General features: G+C 43.8%; 1 protein-coding gene across 1 annotated transcript in view; it reads left to right on the plus strand.

Annotated features, from left to right (window-relative positions):
• The window catches only part of col11a1b (collagen, type XI, alpha 1b), a 141821-nt gene that overhangs the window by 104700 nt on the left and 19621 nt on the right, over positions 1-17500 (plus strand). The window contains exons 9-37 of the mRNA XM_060905455.1: positions 1192-1266; positions 1645-1728; positions 2053-2109; positions 2277-2330; positions 3436-3489; positions 7786-7839; positions 7950-8003; positions 8076-8129; positions 8315-8359; positions 8494-8547; positions 8656-8700; positions 10285-10338; positions 11210-11254; positions 11649-11702; positions 11887-11931; positions 12047-12100; positions 12282-12326; positions 13303-13356; positions 14173-14280; positions 14374-14427; positions 14564-14617; positions 15397-15441; positions 15527-15580; positions 15663-15707; positions 15808-15861; positions 16257-16310; positions 16644-16697; positions 17105-17212; positions 17371-17460. Of these exons, the coding sequence (XP_060761438.1) occupies positions 1192-1266; positions 1645-1728; positions 2053-2109; positions 2277-2330; positions 3436-3489; positions 7786-7839; positions 7950-8003; positions 8076-8129; positions 8315-8359; positions 8494-8547; positions 8656-8700; positions 10285-10338; positions 11210-11254; positions 11649-11702; positions 11887-11931; positions 12047-12100; positions 12282-12326; positions 13303-13356; positions 14173-14280; positions 14374-14427; positions 14564-14617; positions 15397-15441; positions 15527-15580; positions 15663-15707; positions 15808-15861; positions 16257-16310; positions 16644-16697; positions 17105-17212; positions 17371-17460 (1701 nt within the window). The remainder of the gene's footprint in view (positions 1-1191; positions 1267-1644; positions 1729-2052; positions 2110-2276; positions 2331-3435; positions 3490-7785; positions 7840-7949; positions 8004-8075; positions 8130-8314; positions 8360-8493; positions 8548-8655; positions 8701-10284; positions 10339-11209; positions 11255-11648; positions 11703-11886; positions 11932-12046; positions 12101-12281; positions 12327-13302; positions 13357-14172; positions 14281-14373; positions 14428-14563; positions 14618-15396; positions 15442-15526; positions 15581-15662; positions 15708-15807; positions 15862-16256; positions 16311-16643; positions 16698-17104; positions 17213-17370; positions 17461-17500) is intronic.

Here is a 17500-nt window from a genome sequence, read left to right on the forward strand (position 1 = left end):
AAGGAGTTAGCATATACATCTTTAATGATATCTGTATAAAGCTGTGGCAATCCTATTTCTTCTAGTGCATGGTACATGACATTATGGGGCAGTGTGCCAAACGCGTCACGGAAATCTAGGAAGACTGTATAAAACTTTGCTGAAGAGTGTTTGAAGTCATCTATTCCTGTTTTGAGACAAAAGACGTGCTCATTCATTCCTTGTCAGTTAATGTATGCTTTTTGTATTGGTGAAAGTATCCCTGTCTCTACTAGCCACGGAAGGATTCGAGACAGCAGACACTTCATAAACAATTTAAAAACTGTAGGTAACAAGGAGATGTCTCTCCAGGTTGAGGGGTCGTTAAGAATATTATCCTTTTTCGGGATACGATGAATCAAGGCCCCCTTCCACGACTCCGGAACTTTGCCATTTTTCAGACAGGTGTTAAATATGTTAGTCAGAGCTGGACACGACACCTGTTTGGTTGCTTTCAGCGTTTCGTATGTGACCCCATCAAGTCCACAAGCCTTATTGTTGGGGAGATTATTCATAACTTTCTCTACTTCGGTGACCGTAAACAATGAAGTGTTCATTTGGTGGCCTTCTATCGGGGTCAGAGACTCTGACCATGGAGGCACATCTACTGTAAAGTCAGGACTTTCAGGCGCGCATTTTGCGATGTAATAATTTTGCGCTGATTGTACACTATTTGTACATGCTGGTGTACTTGGGTATGCGCTGTTATTAAGGATAATTTGGATTGCTTTAGACTTCCTATGTTGCCCCAAGTATGCCAGTTTGTGTTTGCCCACCTGCTTTTGTCCTTGTCTTCCATTCTGCGGAATTCCAAGCGCTGGCTGAACCACGTCTCGCAAGAATCACAGCTTCGCCTCAATCCAGCCAGCCAGCCAGGGAATCCGTAGTTTGGGCCTCGAGTAGTTTTGTGTTAATTGTTGGCATTTTCTTCAGTAAACGGATTGTGAATTTCAGGAATGGTACTCCTAATGGATTTCCGTTCCGTCTAATGATGGTGAAAGATCCATTTTTAAAGTACACTCCGTTCAAGATGCGGATGAGTTTTATCCACTTTGTCGGCGTTTCACACACACACACACACACACACACACACACACACACACACACACACACACACACACACACACACACTCTTTCACTCACTCTCTCTCCCTCCCTCCCTCTCTCTCTCAGGGTCCTCCTGGTCGTCCTGGTATCCCTGGTGCTGATGGAGCTCCTGGACCTTCAGGAACTGTGCTCATGCTGCCGGTAACCCTCACTTCTTCCATCTCTCCATCCCTCCATTCATATTTGCACTTCTCCATCTTTCCTCTCTCTCTATACTCCCCCACTTCTGTCTCTTCTTCTATCCGTCTGTCTATCTGCCCCTCCCTCCATCAATATATCTTTCCCACACTGTCCACCTTTCCTTCTGATTTGATCTCAACTCACTTTTTCTAGCCGTCTCTTCATCCCTCTCTCCATTCTTCTCGCTTTCTGTCCATCTCGCCATCCTGCTGCATTTTGGATGATCAGTCCAAACCTCCCTCTGTCTCTCTCCATTTATTCTGTCTATCTTTGGAGTTAAACATGTTAAGACTGTGTGTGTGTGTGTGTGTGTGTGTGTGTGTGTGTGTGTGTGTGTAGTTCCGTGCAGGAGGTGAGGCCTCTAAAGGTCCAGTAGTGACAGCACAGGAAGCTCAGGCTCAGGCCATCCTGGCTCAGGCTCGGGTACGTTCCTCTCCTTTAACACTGATTCACTCCAACACCACATTACACACCAGTCTGTTCACTTCAACACCACATTACACACCAGTCTGTTCACTTCAACACCACATTACACACCAGTCTGTTCACTTCAACACCACATTACACACCAGTCTGTTCACTCCAACACCACATTACACACCAGCCTGTTCACTTCAACACCACATTACACACCAGTCTGTTCACTTCAACACCATGTTCTCTCGTGCTCATTAGTGTAACACCATTCGTGATGTACACACCAATCAAATTGTTACTGAATTCTGATTGGCTGGTGTGTGTCAACAGCTGGCGATGAGGGGTCCACCCGGGCCTGTGGGGTTAGCTGGCAGAGCTGGTGCTATGGTGAGTGTCTGACTGACTCTCTCACACACACACACACACACACACACACAAACACACACTGTGGTGTGTTTTTTCCGCACTGTATGTCGACAGAAACAGTTGCATGGTGTGTATTAGGGTGTGCAGTCAAGTGTGTGTGTGTGTGTGTGTGTGTGTGTGTGTTTCAGGGTAGTCCCGGAGCAACTGGTCTGAAAGGAGATGGTGGAGATACTGGTCCGCCTGTAAGTAACACCTTCATTAACAGTCTGATTAAATAGAAAATAGGGGCAGGGCTTTGTGTGGAGTAAAGTCAGGTGGGTGGGGCTTTGTGTGGAGTAAAGTCAGGTGGGTGGGGCTTTGTGTGGAGTAAAGTCAGGTGGGTGGGGCTTTGTGTGGAGTAAAGTCAGGTGGGTGGGGCTTTGTGTGGCGTAAAGTCAGGTGGGTGGGGCTTTGCGTATGCAGTAAAGTCAGGTAGGTGGGGCTTAATGTGTGCAGTAAAGTTGGGTGGGCAAGGTTTTGTGTGTAGTGAGGTCAAGCGGGCAGGGTTTTGTGTATTGAGGTCAGGTGGGCGGGTCTAAATGGTGTATGTTGATGGTGTATGTACACTTGTTCTCTCTGTCTCCGTAGCAGATTAATCACCGATAAGATGTGATGGTTTTTTTACAGAATGCTGTGTGATGTCATCACATCTGTATTGTGCAGATTTGCAGGAATAATTTTAGGTCGTTTATTTCCCTTTAATTCCCCGTTTTCTTCCTGGCATTTATTCTGACCTGAATAAACCCATCAGGCTCGGGCTGTGATTGGTGAACTGTGTGTGATGAGGAGATGTGTGTGAGGGTTGGGTGCGGTTCTGTGTGCAGTGGAACAGAAGAACCAGCGCCGTTTTACTGCCTCAACACTTTCACTGGTGGAATATTACAGGGCCGGGATCTTTTTTCTCTCAGCTTGGCCAACTTTTAGAGTTGTGGGTGTTTTTTATTGAATTCTTTCCACTCGATTGGATTTTCTTTCTCTCTCACTCACACACACACACACACACACACACACACACACACACACACACACACACACACACACTCCTCCGTCTGTGAAAGTCTGTTATATTTTGCGATGTAATGCTTTGTTCCTGTATTTACCAGATTTGCGTACATCAGTAATTTTATCTCAGTTTTATTGACTTTTAGTTTTCTTTCTGCTGAGCTCAGTGATGGGACGCAGTGACACTGTGATCAGTCTGTTATTATCGTTTCCTTTGTGAATGTGATGCGTCTCACCCTGCAGGCTGTTATTTCTGAGCTCCTGCAGTAGATGTGATGTGAATAATGGATGGTGTTTGTTTTTCAGGGTCCAAGAGGACTGCAGGGCCCCAGGGGGCCCCCGGGGAAGGCAGGGAAGAGGGTAAGAACAGAAAAACTCCAACATGTCATTACAGCGTGTTAAACTCAGCTCCATCGTCCTCACAGCCCTGTGATTAGCAGCACAGCGGTCGGTCTGCGTTTAGCTCTGAGTGTGTAACAGGAAGGGGACTTCCGGCTGGGACACACACAGGACAAGCATCTGTCCAACGCTGTCTCTCATACGACTGTCGTACTCAACAGTTGTCGGTAAACAAATGATTTGAAATAACAGTGCATCATGGTGAAAAGGGCCAGAAATCATCATGAACTGTTAAATACGTTTGTTTGCCAGAATAATCCTGATTTGTCTAAACGACTTGTGAGTAAAAGATGGCAGTTCTTTACTCAGTTAAATATTTCAGTTTGAGGTGTGAGAGAGTCAGAGAGCGGTCATCAGAAATCATAAATCTGTAAGACGTCATACATGAGGCAGGATTAGAGAAAGGTTTTTTTTTTCTTGTCCCTCTGCCACAGAGACTCAACGCATCACCTCTGTGTTTCTCTTATTTTCATCAGCATGATGCCGTGGACTGGATTTATCACTGACGAATGTTTCTGTATCATTTTCTCACCTCGTCTGATTGACAGGAGAGAATAAAGCTGCCCCTCCCTTAGCGAGGGGGAGGGTGGGGACTAACATATACTTCCTCTGAGGCACCTGAAGCCAATCACAGCTTTTCATTCCGCTGCTTGCAGGGTGACGTAACACACTCAGAGGAAAACGCTGTCTGCCCTCTTCCTTATACATAAGCTCACAGAAGCCCACAATTGGCTAGTGTCACAGGGATTGACATGGGAAAGATGCCCCTCCCACCCAGAGAGCACAGCCGGCCCCCTGATAATGGTGTGAACACTTTCTGTAGCTCCGGTCCGGAGCCTGACTCGCATGTTAGATAGTCAAGTTTCAAGTCAAGTTTATTTGTATAGCGCTTTTAACAATAAACATTGTCGCAAAACGAAGTGACATTCCATGTCCCAACAGCTAGCCGCTGTGTCCGGGGATCAGGTCGTCGAGGCCCCTGTACAGTCACTCGGGAGGAGCTCGGAGTAGAGCCGCTGCTCCTCCACATCGAGAGGCATCAGCTGAGGTGGCTCAGGCATCTCTTTCGGATGCCTCCTGAACGCCTCCCTGGGGAGGTGTTCCAGGCATGTCCCCCCGGGAGGAGGCCCCGGGGAAGACCCAGGACACACTGGAGGGACTATGTCTCTCGGCTGGCCTGGGAACGCCTCGGTGTTTTTCCCGAGGAGCTGGCCGAGGTGTCTGGGGAAAGGGAAGTTTGGGCTTCCATGCTCAGACTGCTGCCTCCGCGACCCGGCCCCGGATAAGCGGAAGAAGACGAGATGAGACGAGACGAGATGAGACGATTGTCACAAAGCAGCTTTACAGAATTTGAATGACTTAAAACATGAGCTAATTTTATCCCTAATCTATCCCCAATGATGAAGCCTGTGGTGACGGTGGCAAGGAAAACTCCCTCAGACGACATGAGGAAGAAACCTCGAGAGGAACCAGACTCAAAAGGGAACCCATCCTCATTTGGGCAACAACAGACAGCCTGACTATAACATTAGCAGTTTTAACATGAAGTCAGTTTTATTGATGTTATAAACTCTTCATTGATGGAAACTTGAGTGCAAAACTGTTCATGACAACTGCAGTCCTAAAGTTAGCAAGTCAACTGTAGTCCTCAGCCATAAAAGCATTACTGTAAGAGTCCAGAGCGTCCTCCAGGTGTGACTTTCAACTCTCCTCATGGGGCCGTCCTCCACAGGAGCGATGCGATGAGACTCCAACCAGACACAGGGCACCAGGATGGATCAGGCAGGTCCGAGGGACAGAAGAGGTTCAGCATCTCGATCTCAGGATTGACCTGTAACTCAGAGGGACAGATCTGGGGGAGAGAGAGAGAAAACACAGGTGGTTAGGTATGCCCAATGTCACCTGAATAAGTAGGAACAGTATACATATTGCACTGAGTACAAGCAGGGACTCCGGCAACTAACTATGAGAGCATAACTAAAAGGGGAGAGACAGAAGGTAACACAGGCATGAGGGGCCCCGGGACATAAAGCAGCAGCCACTACACCGTCAACAAACTCGAGTGAGCAAGCGAGTGGGGACTGACAGCATCCATACATCCCTGTTTACCAAAACACTCTGTCTGAGGATCCTCCAGATCTACTCCTTTACCTCATAAACACCATTAACAAAAGGCTTGACTAAACAGATCTGTTTTCAGCCGAGACTTAAACACTGAGACTGTGTCTGATTCCCGAACATTACTTGGAAGGCTGTTCCATAACTGTGGGGCTTTGTAAGAAAAGGCTCCGCCCCCTGATGTAGCCTTCACTATACGAGGTACCAGCAGATAGCCTGCACCTTTTGATCTAAGTAGGCGTGGCGGGTCATAGGGGAGCAGAAGTTCGCTCAGGTACTGTGGTGCGAGACCATTCAGTGCTTTAAAGGTCAATAGTAGTATTTTATAATCAATATGAAATTTGATTGGGAGCCAATGCAGTGTGGATAAGACAGGGGTGATGGGGTCATATTTTCTAGTTCTAGTAAGGACTCTTGCTGCTGCATTTTGAACTAACTGGAGCTTGTTTATGCACTTATTGGAACATCCAGACAGTAAGGCATTACAATAATCCAACCTGGAGGGAACGAAAGCATGGACTAGTTTTTCTGCATCATGTAGTGACATTAAATTTCTTATCTTAGCAATATTTCTGAGATGAAAGAAAGCTATCTGGGTGATGTTATCAATGTGAGTTTCGAATGAAAGACTGGGGTCAATAATCACTCCGAGGTCTTTTACTGCTGCACGTGAAGAAACAGAAAGGCCATCCAGAGTCACTGTGGAATCAGAAAACTTACTTCTAGCTGTATGTGGTCAATTCAATTCTATTAAGCTGGTGTCTCTCATCAGGTTTTGCAGAGACATACAACTGTGCATCATCAGCATAACAGTGGAAACTAATACAATGTTTACGAATAATATCACCCAGAGGGAAAATATATAGAGAAAAAAGCAGTGGACCCAAGACAGAACCTTGTGGAACACCAAACTTGACCTCAGTATGTCTAGAAATATCACCATTTATATCAACATACTGATAGCGATCAGTTAAATAAGAGCTGAGCCAGGAGAGGGCCGTTCCCTTAACTCCCACAACATTTTCTAGTCTATCCAGAAGAATGGAATGATCAATGGTATCAAATGTCAATGGTATCAAATGCTGCACTAAGATAGATAGATAGATAGATAGATAGATAGATAGATAGATAGATAGATAGATAGATAGATAGATAGATAGATAACTTTAATGTCATTCACCTATACATTCAGAATGCACATTTGAACAAAATTTCATTCCACTGGCTTACGTCAGTATAACTGCCGCATATAATTATTGCACATAGTCTGGTAAACAGTATATCAAATTTTACAATTAGATACTTTAAATGTAAAAAATAACACCCTTGAATAAAATATACTAACCATATTACATATATTAAATATATATTAAATATATTTCACAAGAAAGGATTTATAGCAGCGTGTAGGATATTGCACCGAGTCCAGATAGTGAGGTTCGAGTCCAGATATATACGGGAGGGGATTATTTAGAGTTCAGGAGTCTGATGGCTTGGGGGAAGAAGCTGTTACAGAACCTGGTTGTTGTGCTCCGGATACTGCGGGATCTCTTGCTAGAGGGCCGCAGGGAGAAGAGTCTGTGATGTGGATGGGTGTGGTCTTTTATAATGTTCTGAGTCCTGATCAGACAGCGTGGGACTGCAGTGTCTCGGATGGAAGGCAGAGACGTCCCGATGATCTTTCCGCTGTCCTCACCACTCTTCACACGATCTCCCAGTCTGAGGCTGTGCAGTCCCCAAACCAGACTGCAGCTGGTCAGTGCGCTCTCTATAGTGCTCCTACAGAAAGTGGTGGTGGTGGTGGGGGGGTTTGTTATGTTCTTCTCATCCGGCGCAGAAAGTGCAGGCGTTTCTGAGCTCTCTTCACAAGAGAGGTGGTGTTGAGGGGCCGAGTCAGACTGTCTGTGATCTGCACCCCCAGGAACTTGGTGCTGCTGGCTCACTCCACTGCGGTGACACTGATGAGGAGTGGTGTGTTTTACATGACGCTTGTGATAATGAGCCAGTGATAAAGTTCACGCTTTTGTAGATCACCAGTTTGTCCATCAGCTGCTCGTTTTACACTTTAATGGTGTTGAGATGATTCTGCGCCTTCCTGACTTACTGAAGTAAATAATTATTCAATGAATGAATTTTCAGGGTCGTCCAGGATCTGATGGAGCGAGAGGAATACCAGGAGAAACGGGAGGAAAGGCACGCTTATTTATTCATTAATTCATTCACTTCATCACATCTTCACATCATTAACACAGTAATCTGTGAGACCATTCTCTCAACACTGAGCTGTGTGTGTGATTTTACAGGGAGATCGAGGTTTCGATGGCCTTCCGGGTTTACCTGGAGAGAAAGGGCACAGGGTGAGTCGCAAACTATAATATAACTATAATAATAATAATAATAATAATAATAATAATAATAATCTCTGTCAGGGTGAGTCCGGCCCAACTGGACCCCCAGGACCTCCTGGAGATGATGGACCAAGGGTGAGGAAGAGTTCAAATATCATACATCTGTTTGTTTGTTTGTTTGTTTGTTTGTTTGTTTGTTTGTACAGTAAGTATTATATTGTGATGAAATTTGATGAGGCAGTGTGTGAGTGTTGCCTAGTACTAAGTGTGTGTGTGTGTGTGTGTGTGTGTGTGTGTGTGTGTGTGTGTGTGTGTGTCAGGGTGAGGACGGACAGATCGGCCTGAGAGGACTGCAGGGAGAAAGTGTAAGTTTCTTCATCTTAAACACATTTACTGATCCATCTGTCTATCCATCTGTCTGTCCGTCCACACACTGATCTGTTGTGCCCTACAGTGTGTGATTAGATTGGTCATATTTGTCTTTTTTGTATTTTTTCAGGGTCCTAGAGGTTTACTCGGCCCACGAGGATCTCCAGGTCCTAACGGTCAACGTGTATGTTCTCTACTTCCTCTCCGTTCTCTACGTTCTCTACGTTCTCTACAGTCTGTAGTTTTTGCAGAAAGCACACCTTCACTCGTCTTCTCTCTTGTGCACACACAGGGTCTCTCTGGGCTGGACGGGCCACCCGGTCCAAAAGGGAACCTGGTGAGACAGTCTCACTTTTCAGACACGAGTTTTCTCTCTTTTTGAAGAAGAGTTCCTGTTTCTGATTTATTGTTCAGTGATGCTGAGGTATTATTTGGTTTTCAGCAGAATGTTGTAAGTGTGTGTGTGTTTTATCAGGTTTACTCTCAGGCTGTGGGAAACTCTGAACTCTGCACACACTGAGGCAGAAACACCGAGCTGTGTGACGCTGCACTGCTTTCAGGTTTAATCCGGGTGTGTTTAGGACGTGAGAATTAAAAGCAGCTCCTAATCACGTGACCCGGAGGAAACAGTGTGCTTGTGTGTGTGTGTGTGTGTGTGTGTGTGTGTGTGTGTGTGTGTGTGTGTGTGTGTGTGTGTGTGTGTGTGAAACACACAGCTGTGAGCAATGGTTCTAGTGTGTGTGTGAGGGAGTGTGTGGTGTGAAACACACGGCCGTGAGCAATGGTCCTGGTGTGTGTGTGTGTGTGTGTGTGTGTGTGTGTGTGTGTGTGTGTGTGTGTGTGTGTGTGTGTGTGTGAGGGAGTGTGTGGTGTGAAACACACGGCCGTGAGCGATGGTCCTGGTGTGTGTGTGTGTGTGTGTGTGTGTGTGTGTGTGTGTGTGTGAGAGAGTGTGTTAAAACCCGGTGGCTCCGCCCTGCGTGTCTCCTCTGTCACGGCTGTCATCAGCACACGTTCTGGAGAAACGAGAAATAAAATTCTCAGCATGACTTTTTCAGGAAAACTGTTTGCAGAGTTCTCACAGACGGTCCTGACTGCTGAGTGACAGTTACTCACTGACACGGTCCTGATCGGATTATCTGACTTTTGACCCTCTGACCTTTCTGAAATGCAGCAGTCTGAAGTCGTTTGATGGCTCACTCAGTGCTCTCTCACCGTCTCCCAGCTTGGTTTGACCTTTAACCCGGAACGGCACGGTGGTGTAGTGGTTAGCGCTGTCGCCTCACAGCAAGAAGGTCCGGGTTCGAGCCCCGTGGCCGGCGAGGGCCTTTCTGTGTGGAGTTTGCATGTTCTCCCCGTGTCCGCGTGGGTTTCCTCCGGGTGCTCCGGTTTCCCCCACAGTCCAAAGACATGCAGGTTAGGTTGACGTGGGGCGGCCTTGGGCTGAGGTGCCCTTGAGCGAGGTACTGAACCCCTGACTGCTCCCCGGGCGCTCTGGTGTGGCTGCCCACTGCTCTGGTGTGTGTGTGTGTGTGTGTGTGTGTGTGTGTGTGTTCACTGCTTCAGATGGGTTAAATGCAGAGGATGAATTTCACTGTGCTTGAAGTGTGCATGTGACGAATAAAGGTTTCTTCTTAGCAGCATAACACACACACACACACACACACACACAAAGCGTGTCAGAGAAAGGGGAGGAGTTTACACAGGAACAGAACGGAACCGAACAGAAGCTGCTGCTCAGCTGTCTGAGTTCGAGCTCAGTAAATGTACTTCCTGTAAATGATGTCACGTCCTGTTATCGTGTGCAGTAAAGCGCAGCAGTGCTATTAGTGTTAATGACTAATTTATTAATGTTAAGTGATGAAGGCTCAAAGGTCTTTATCCATTTTTCTTTCCTTCTCTTTTTCTTTCTTTCCCTCAGGGACCACCAGGTGAGACAGGACCACCCGGTCAGCAGGGACTCCCTGGTCCACAGGTACAACCGTCTCTCTCTCTCTCTCTCTCTCTCTCTCTCTCTCTCTCTCTCTCCCCCTTCTCCGTCTTGCCCTCTCTCTCTCTCTCTCTCTCTCTTTCTTCCTCTCTCTCTCCCTCTCTCTCCTTCTCCCTCTCTTTCCTTCTCTCTCCCTCTCCCTCTCTCTCCTTCTCCCTCTCTTTCCTTCTCCCTCTCTCTCTCCTTCTCCCTCTCTCTCTCTCTTTCTCCCTCTCCCTCTCTCTCTCTCCTTCTCCCTCTCTCTCTCTCCCCCCTCCTTCTCCCTCTCTCTCTCTCTATCTCTCTGTCTCCCCCTCCTTCTCTCTCTCTCTCTCTCTCCGTCTCTCTCTTTCTCTCTTTCTCCTTCTCTCTAAATATACGAGTGTATATTTAATGGAGAGAGAGAGAGAGAGAGAGAGAGTTGAGATGTAAGACAGATGTCCAGTGTGACCTCGGTCTGAGCAGGTCAGAGGTCACACCACTTTTATGTCGGTCTAATTTGAGGTTTGGTGTTTTGTTACTGATCTTGATGCTCAGTAACTGTTGCTATGACAACAGCAGCATTGTCCTCCTCTGGAGCAATAAGTTCCTGAGTGTCGTCTCCTCGTGCTGAGTAAACACTCGTCTGTGTAACGACTCGACTCTGCTTTCAGTAAAATAGTTTCAGGTGATTTCAGCGAGTTCTGTTTATGTGAGGATTGGGCGTGGCCTGGGTCACATTGAGAAAGTGTCAAACACATCATGTGACCAAAAATAAAAAACCCAGGTTTGATGATCTGCACAGTATAATTAATAATAATAATAATAATAATAATAATAATAATGTGTGTAAATCAGTGAGTGTGTAATGATGATGAGCGTCACTGCTGTGTTTCAGGGTTTATCAGGACCTCAGGGCCCAATTGGACCTCCTGGAGAAAAAGTGAGTGTTTGGTGTGTGAGAGAGAGAGAGAGAGAGAGAGAGAGAGAGAGAGTCTGTTGGTTCATTTACAGGGTCAGAGGTTGTCTAATAACAGACGGGGACACACACACACACACACACACACACACACACACACAGCTTCATGTGCAGATGTTTGTGTGGTTTATTGATTTGATTAATGAATTTTGTAGGAGAAGGAATAACAACTTGACCAATGAAATGTCAGTAAAACTGTGACATCACTGTTTCTAACCAGTTACTGATCACATGACCAACAATATTTCATATTAATAGGAGCAAAGAGACATTTGGACTAAAGATTGTTTATTATAATTTATATCACATGAACTCTGATGTTGTTGTTCTTGGCGTCTCACTGTGTGTCTGTGTTCAGGGTCCTGCTGGGAAACAGGGACTGCAGGGTTTAGCTGGAGCTGATGGTCCTCCTGTACGTCTCTCTCTCTCTCTCTCTCTCTCTCTCTCTCTCTCTCTCTCTCTCTCTGTCTGTGTGTGTCTCTCTCTCTGTCTGTCTGCATCTCTCTCTCTGTCTCTCTCTCTGTGTGTGTGTGTGTGTGTGTGTGTGTACAGACAGACAGACGCTGATGGTGTTTATTGACTGTTTTCTGTAACAGGGTCATCCTGGGAAAGAGGGCCCGGCCGGAGAGAAAGGATCTGTCGTGAGTGTTTTCTCTGATTCTCTTATAAACACTGAATTAAACACACACTGCACTTTCATACACTGCATTACGATTAAAGATGAATTATAAAATTATTATATATTATACGCTTTAGGGTCATCCCGGACCTCGGGGCTCTATCGGCTACCCCGGACCACGAGGAGTCAAAGTAACGTATCATTGTTCATCATTATATTTATTACAGACTGTTATTTTATATTATAGTTTTGCTAAATTAGAGAGTAATTACAAAAAACTGCTGATAAAAATGATAACAGACAAAGAGTCAAAGATAAAGATGAGTAAAGTATACAAATGTGTCCGTTCTATCTGTGTTTGTTGTTGTTTAGGGAGCTGAAGGAGTTCGTGGGTTAAAAGGTGGTAAAGGAGAGAAGGTCAGTGTTCTTCAGCTTCTAATATTTTACTACGTTCTTTATTTAATCTGTTTACACTGCACGGCGTTGTGTGATGTCTCATACGAAAGAAGAAGATCCGTTTATGCTGCACTAAATCTGATAACTGCAGAGTGCTGGTGATGGCGAGCTAAGCGAAGTGAGAAGTTTATGAAAGCTAAAAGAATTTATTTCTCATCCATATCGTCAGTCAGATTAATAATTAGTTAATGATGTTTGTTTTGCAGTTTGACCCCTGACTCTAAATCAGCTCTTATTTCACTCTGCTGTTAAAAGCATGAACTTTATTACTGAAATGTAATTCTTTATCATGCGAGTGTTTGGTGATAAAAGCTCATGACCACCAGGTGGCACTGTTTCCCTCATATGCGGTCACATTTTAACTGAAAATATTCTTCATAAATAATGCCATGAGTGCTACATTAAAAAAAATTGTAAATAAGATTATAAAGTGAGGTTTTTTCTTGCTGTATATTCTGTTCAGAAATTAATTACAATTTTTGATAATTTTATTGACACATTTATTTATTAACAGTATTAAACTTTTCATAATATGGCTATGTAATTTATTAAACTATTACAGTTAGTTTTATTATTATTATTATATTACCATTTATCACCACTAGATGTCAGCATTGTCAGCTGTTTTGCACTTGCAGGTGCAAAGTGAAAATTTGCTGAATTCATTTTGAAGATTACAGAAATAAAGAACATTAATCAGAATTTTTGCTTTATATGTTGGGTTTTTTCATTATTACTTTATTTCTTTTATGTTAAAATGGCGCTGTGGTGTTTGAGTGTGAAAGGACGCTGTTCGTGTTCAGTCTTTTGAGTGTGGAGCTACTGTGTGTCTGAGGAAATAAAACTCTTGGTGGTAAATGATGAGTGAAATTTGTGAAAAATCAGGATTAAAATTTTCCTTCAGTATAAATACCTGGTGTAAATCTGCACTTTGCAGGGTGAAGATGGTTTCCCAGGGTTTAAAGGTGATATGGGACTCAAAGGGGACAAGGTGAGTAATGGTCTGTGTATAAAGTACCTCACAACACAGACACTTTTTTAAAATAAATAAATATTATTCATGTTTACTATCGTTGAATAGTTTTATATTTGAGATACATGCAGGAATTTCTAAACACGCTGCCTCAAGTTATCGTTATAAAGTACAGAAATTCAGTCCTTGTGTTTTATTGACTGTTTGTGGGATTTGTTCAGATACTGTACGTGTCACACTCCTCAACTGTCCACGTGAAAAGCACGTGTGTGTGTGTGTGTGTGTGTGTGTGTGTGTGTGTGTGTGTGTGTGTGTGTGTTCATGTTCATAATGTAAGAAATACTGAGTATCTCTGTATCATGCAGTGATTTTCTTCTCGAGCGACTGTGACATAAAGTGAAGCCTTGAAAAGGAGACGGGAGTTTAAAGCTGGTGTTTCATCCTGCAGCCACTAGAGGGCGACAGAGACGTGTAGACCTGTAGATCACGGCCATGTTGTTCGTTGTGTTTACCGCATGTGGTGTAATAACAACACTACAAACGTGCAGGAATCAGAGCTCCACGTATCTGTCTCGGACTGATGGGACTCGACTGTTCACGTCACAAACACGACATCAGGACTTTAAATTCCTGCCAGTAAAACGCAGACGTCACGTTCGACACACAACACGATTGCGTGCAAATTAAAGGCTTGCAGTAGAGCATGCAATCCCACAATCCCTCTGTGTAACTGACGGAGCTGCTGATCACATGACCTCGGTATCTCAGTGCTGCTCAAACCAGGAAGAAGAGTTATAAGAGAAATGATTGATTTTATTTCTTTAATATTTTCAGGGAGAGTCTGGAATAATCGGCCCGAGAGGAGAAGACGGACCAGAGGGACCGAAGGGAAAATCTGGACCAACTGGAGAAGCTGGAGCCATGGGACTGGCTGGAGAAAAGGTAAGCATTTATCTCCGTAAACAAGTGTGTTTCTGTAATTACACAAGCTTACTGTGTGTGTGTGTGTGTGTGTGTGTGTGTGTGTGTGTGTAGGGTAAACTGGGAGTTCCTGGATTACCTGGATATCCTGGACGACAAGGTCCAAAGGTAAAACCATCACGAACACCTGAGCATCATCAGAGTCCCAAACCGAACCTGTTCACTCTGTCGGCCGCCTGAACACCATCGCTAACGTAACATCAGTGTCTCCCTTAACGTCAGTGAAATCTCTGTCGCTCTGTAGGGTTCTGCTGGTTTCACCGGTTCTTCTGGAGCCAACGGAGAGAAAGGAGCAAGGGTACGTCTGATCAACGTTCACAAAACATCAGAACAGAAATTAGACAGTTCAGGTTTTAAAATAAAATACACAGGAATAGGGTTAGGGTTAGGGTTAGTGAATACAGGAATAAGGGGGTGACGGGATGGAGGGGGGTCGATGCTCACTCCAGTAAAATCCAAACACAGGAAGGTAAAAAAAATGAGAGAGAAAAGTGTGAAAGGGTGTATAAGGATGTGCAAGTGAACAGAAAACTGAAGCAGGTAGTGTGTTTTGGTTTTAAGTCAAAACAGATCAATCCCCTAAAACAAACAAACAAATAAATAAAATCGAATAAAATGGAAAGTGCAAATGGATGGTCACATGACACTGGAAGGTCAGAGGATAAATATTAAACAGAATTTTGAGTTCTGTATTATTGTGATTTAATGATAAAGATTATTATTATTATTATTATTATTATTAATTATCTGCTGACAAAAAAAACTGCACTCATTCCTGGATGATGATAAAATGAAATTAAAAATAAAATTTAGTTACAGAGTTATACTTTAGCATATAATGGATCTGTTTAATGAATTTGTCAACATGTTTATATTTTAATTTTATTTCTTCATTCTTCTTCGTGCTCCAGCTGTTTATTTAACGTTGGATGTAATTTCTGTGTAAACGACACTGAGATGTGAAACTTTACAGATTTATAAATGAATGTATAAAGGGAAGCTGCTCAGTCTGGATGAAGCTTGTCGGAGATCTTTGGGCTTCGTCCCGATCCTAATGGAGTGTTTTCTTCTCTGCAGGGACTCGCTGGTAAAGCAGGGCCGAGAGGACAGCGCGGTCCGACGGTACGCAAACACAGAACATCTTGAATTCTATGGCTTTGATTGCAGCTAACTCTCTAACTCTAATGCTGGTGATTGTGTGTTTCAGGGTCCTCGTGGTAGCCGAGGTGCGAGAGGACCGACAGGAAAACCAGGAGCGAAGGTCAGAATGTTCCCCGAACTCTCAGAACTGATTTACTGGAATGACTTTGTGTACGATTCTCTGACTTTATTCTCCGTCACAGGGAACTTCGGGACACGATGGTCCTGCTGGAGGTCCTGGAGAAAGAGTGAGCACGTTCACTATCACTGCAGCTTTTACTCTCTCCATCGTCATTTCATTGCATTTATCACTGTTAATTTTGTGCCTTTTTTCCCCCTTTTTTTCAGGGACCTCAAGGGCCGCAGGGGCCTGTTGGGTTTCTGGGACCTAAAGGTCCACCTGTAAGTAAACTAAAACATTTAGAATTGCATATCACTATGCGAGCAAATTAGCATGCTAGTCATTTAGCTAGCAAGCTAACAAACTGTTATAATTCTGTACACAGAGGATCAAAAGAATTTAACCCTTAATAATTGCCGAGAATCACATCAAGAAGTTTTATTATTATTGTCTTTACATTTTATCGATTAGCAAAACTAGCTTGTTAGCATGCTAGTTCATTAGCAAGCTGAATTTAACTCCAGTGATGAAGAAGAAATAAAAAGAACAAGTAAAATCGCCAGTGTGGTTAACGGAGTAAACGTTAGAGAAGATGTGAACTCTCTCACTCATACTCGGTGTGAAGCAGGCGCTAGTTAATGTTTATGCTTATCCCTGTGTGTGTGTGTGTTCACAGGGACCACCTGGTAAAGATGGACTGCCGGGACACCCAGGACAGAGAGGAGAAACCGTACGTCACCGTTCACTTTAACACAAATCTAAATGAAGTTACGGCACTAATTTACACCAGTTTCATCACCGTGATCCGTTTCCTGTCAGATCGAGTCCACGGTTTAACTGCATAGTTTTATATAAACATCAGTTTTTGTCCTCAGTCTTGTGTACAGAATGAAGCTGTTCCTGTTCACCTGCGTTTCACCGAGTCATGTTTAGTTTCATCGCTGTTTGACGTGTTTGAGCTGAATATTAAAAATTAACTCAGGACTCCGTCGTGATTTGTTGTCTTGTTTGTGTTTATTGGCATGAAATTTAATTTAATATCTGAATTTATTTGGACTAAAAGGGTTTCCAAGGAAAGACGGGCCCCCCTGGTCCCGGAGGAGTCGTCGGTCCACAGGTAACCACGGCAACGACAGCTTTACCTGCCTGTTATGTACACTCAAGTAAAATACGCTTATATAACAACACTCATTTTTATTTCCTTCTTTCTGCAATCCAGTGCTTGGAAAATAAATAATTTTTTAAAAATGGGAAACTACATTAAAAAATATAGAAGAAATATTGGAACATAGTGTCTTTTATATTAATACATTTATAAAATTTGCTATATTGTATAAATAGCAGAGTGTTTTATTGCTTAATTTTCTTAAATGTATTAATTGTTAAATATTGCAGATATAGAATACACAATTATTTATAAATAATTAATATTAAGGTTAATATTTTTCTATTAATAATAATAATAATAATAATAATAATAATAATAATAATGAGTGTATAATAGCAGTGTGTGTTCTGTGGAAGGGTCCTACAGGAGAAACCGGGCCTGTGGGTGAAAGAGGACACCCCGGATCCCCAGGACCCCCTGGAGAACATGGTCTTCCTGGAGCGGCGGGTAAAGAGGGTGGAAAGGTAAAAAAAAAAAAAAATCCATTATTATTATTATTATTATTATTAATCAAAGAATAAAAGGTTAAAATATCCACCAGTCAGTTCCTCTGTGAAATCTGCTCCTGTGAAGTGAATATGAAACTTTTAGAGCTTTAATATCATCTTTATTCCCTCATCAGGGTGACCCCGGTCCTCAGGGTCCTTCTGGAAAGCCCGGTCCTGCTGGGATCCGAGGTTTCCCGGGACAGAGAGGTCTTCCTGGAACACCAGTAAGAAGAAAATAAACCACAAGTCTTTATAAAATAAACT

The sequence above is a fragment of the Neoarius graeffei genome, chromosome 23 (genome assembly GCF_027579695.1).
Source record: "Neoarius graeffei isolate fNeoGra1 chromosome 23, fNeoGra1.pri, whole genome shotgun sequence".
NCBI lineage: Eukaryota > Metazoa > Chordata > Actinopteri > Siluriformes > Ariidae > Neoarius > Neoarius graeffei.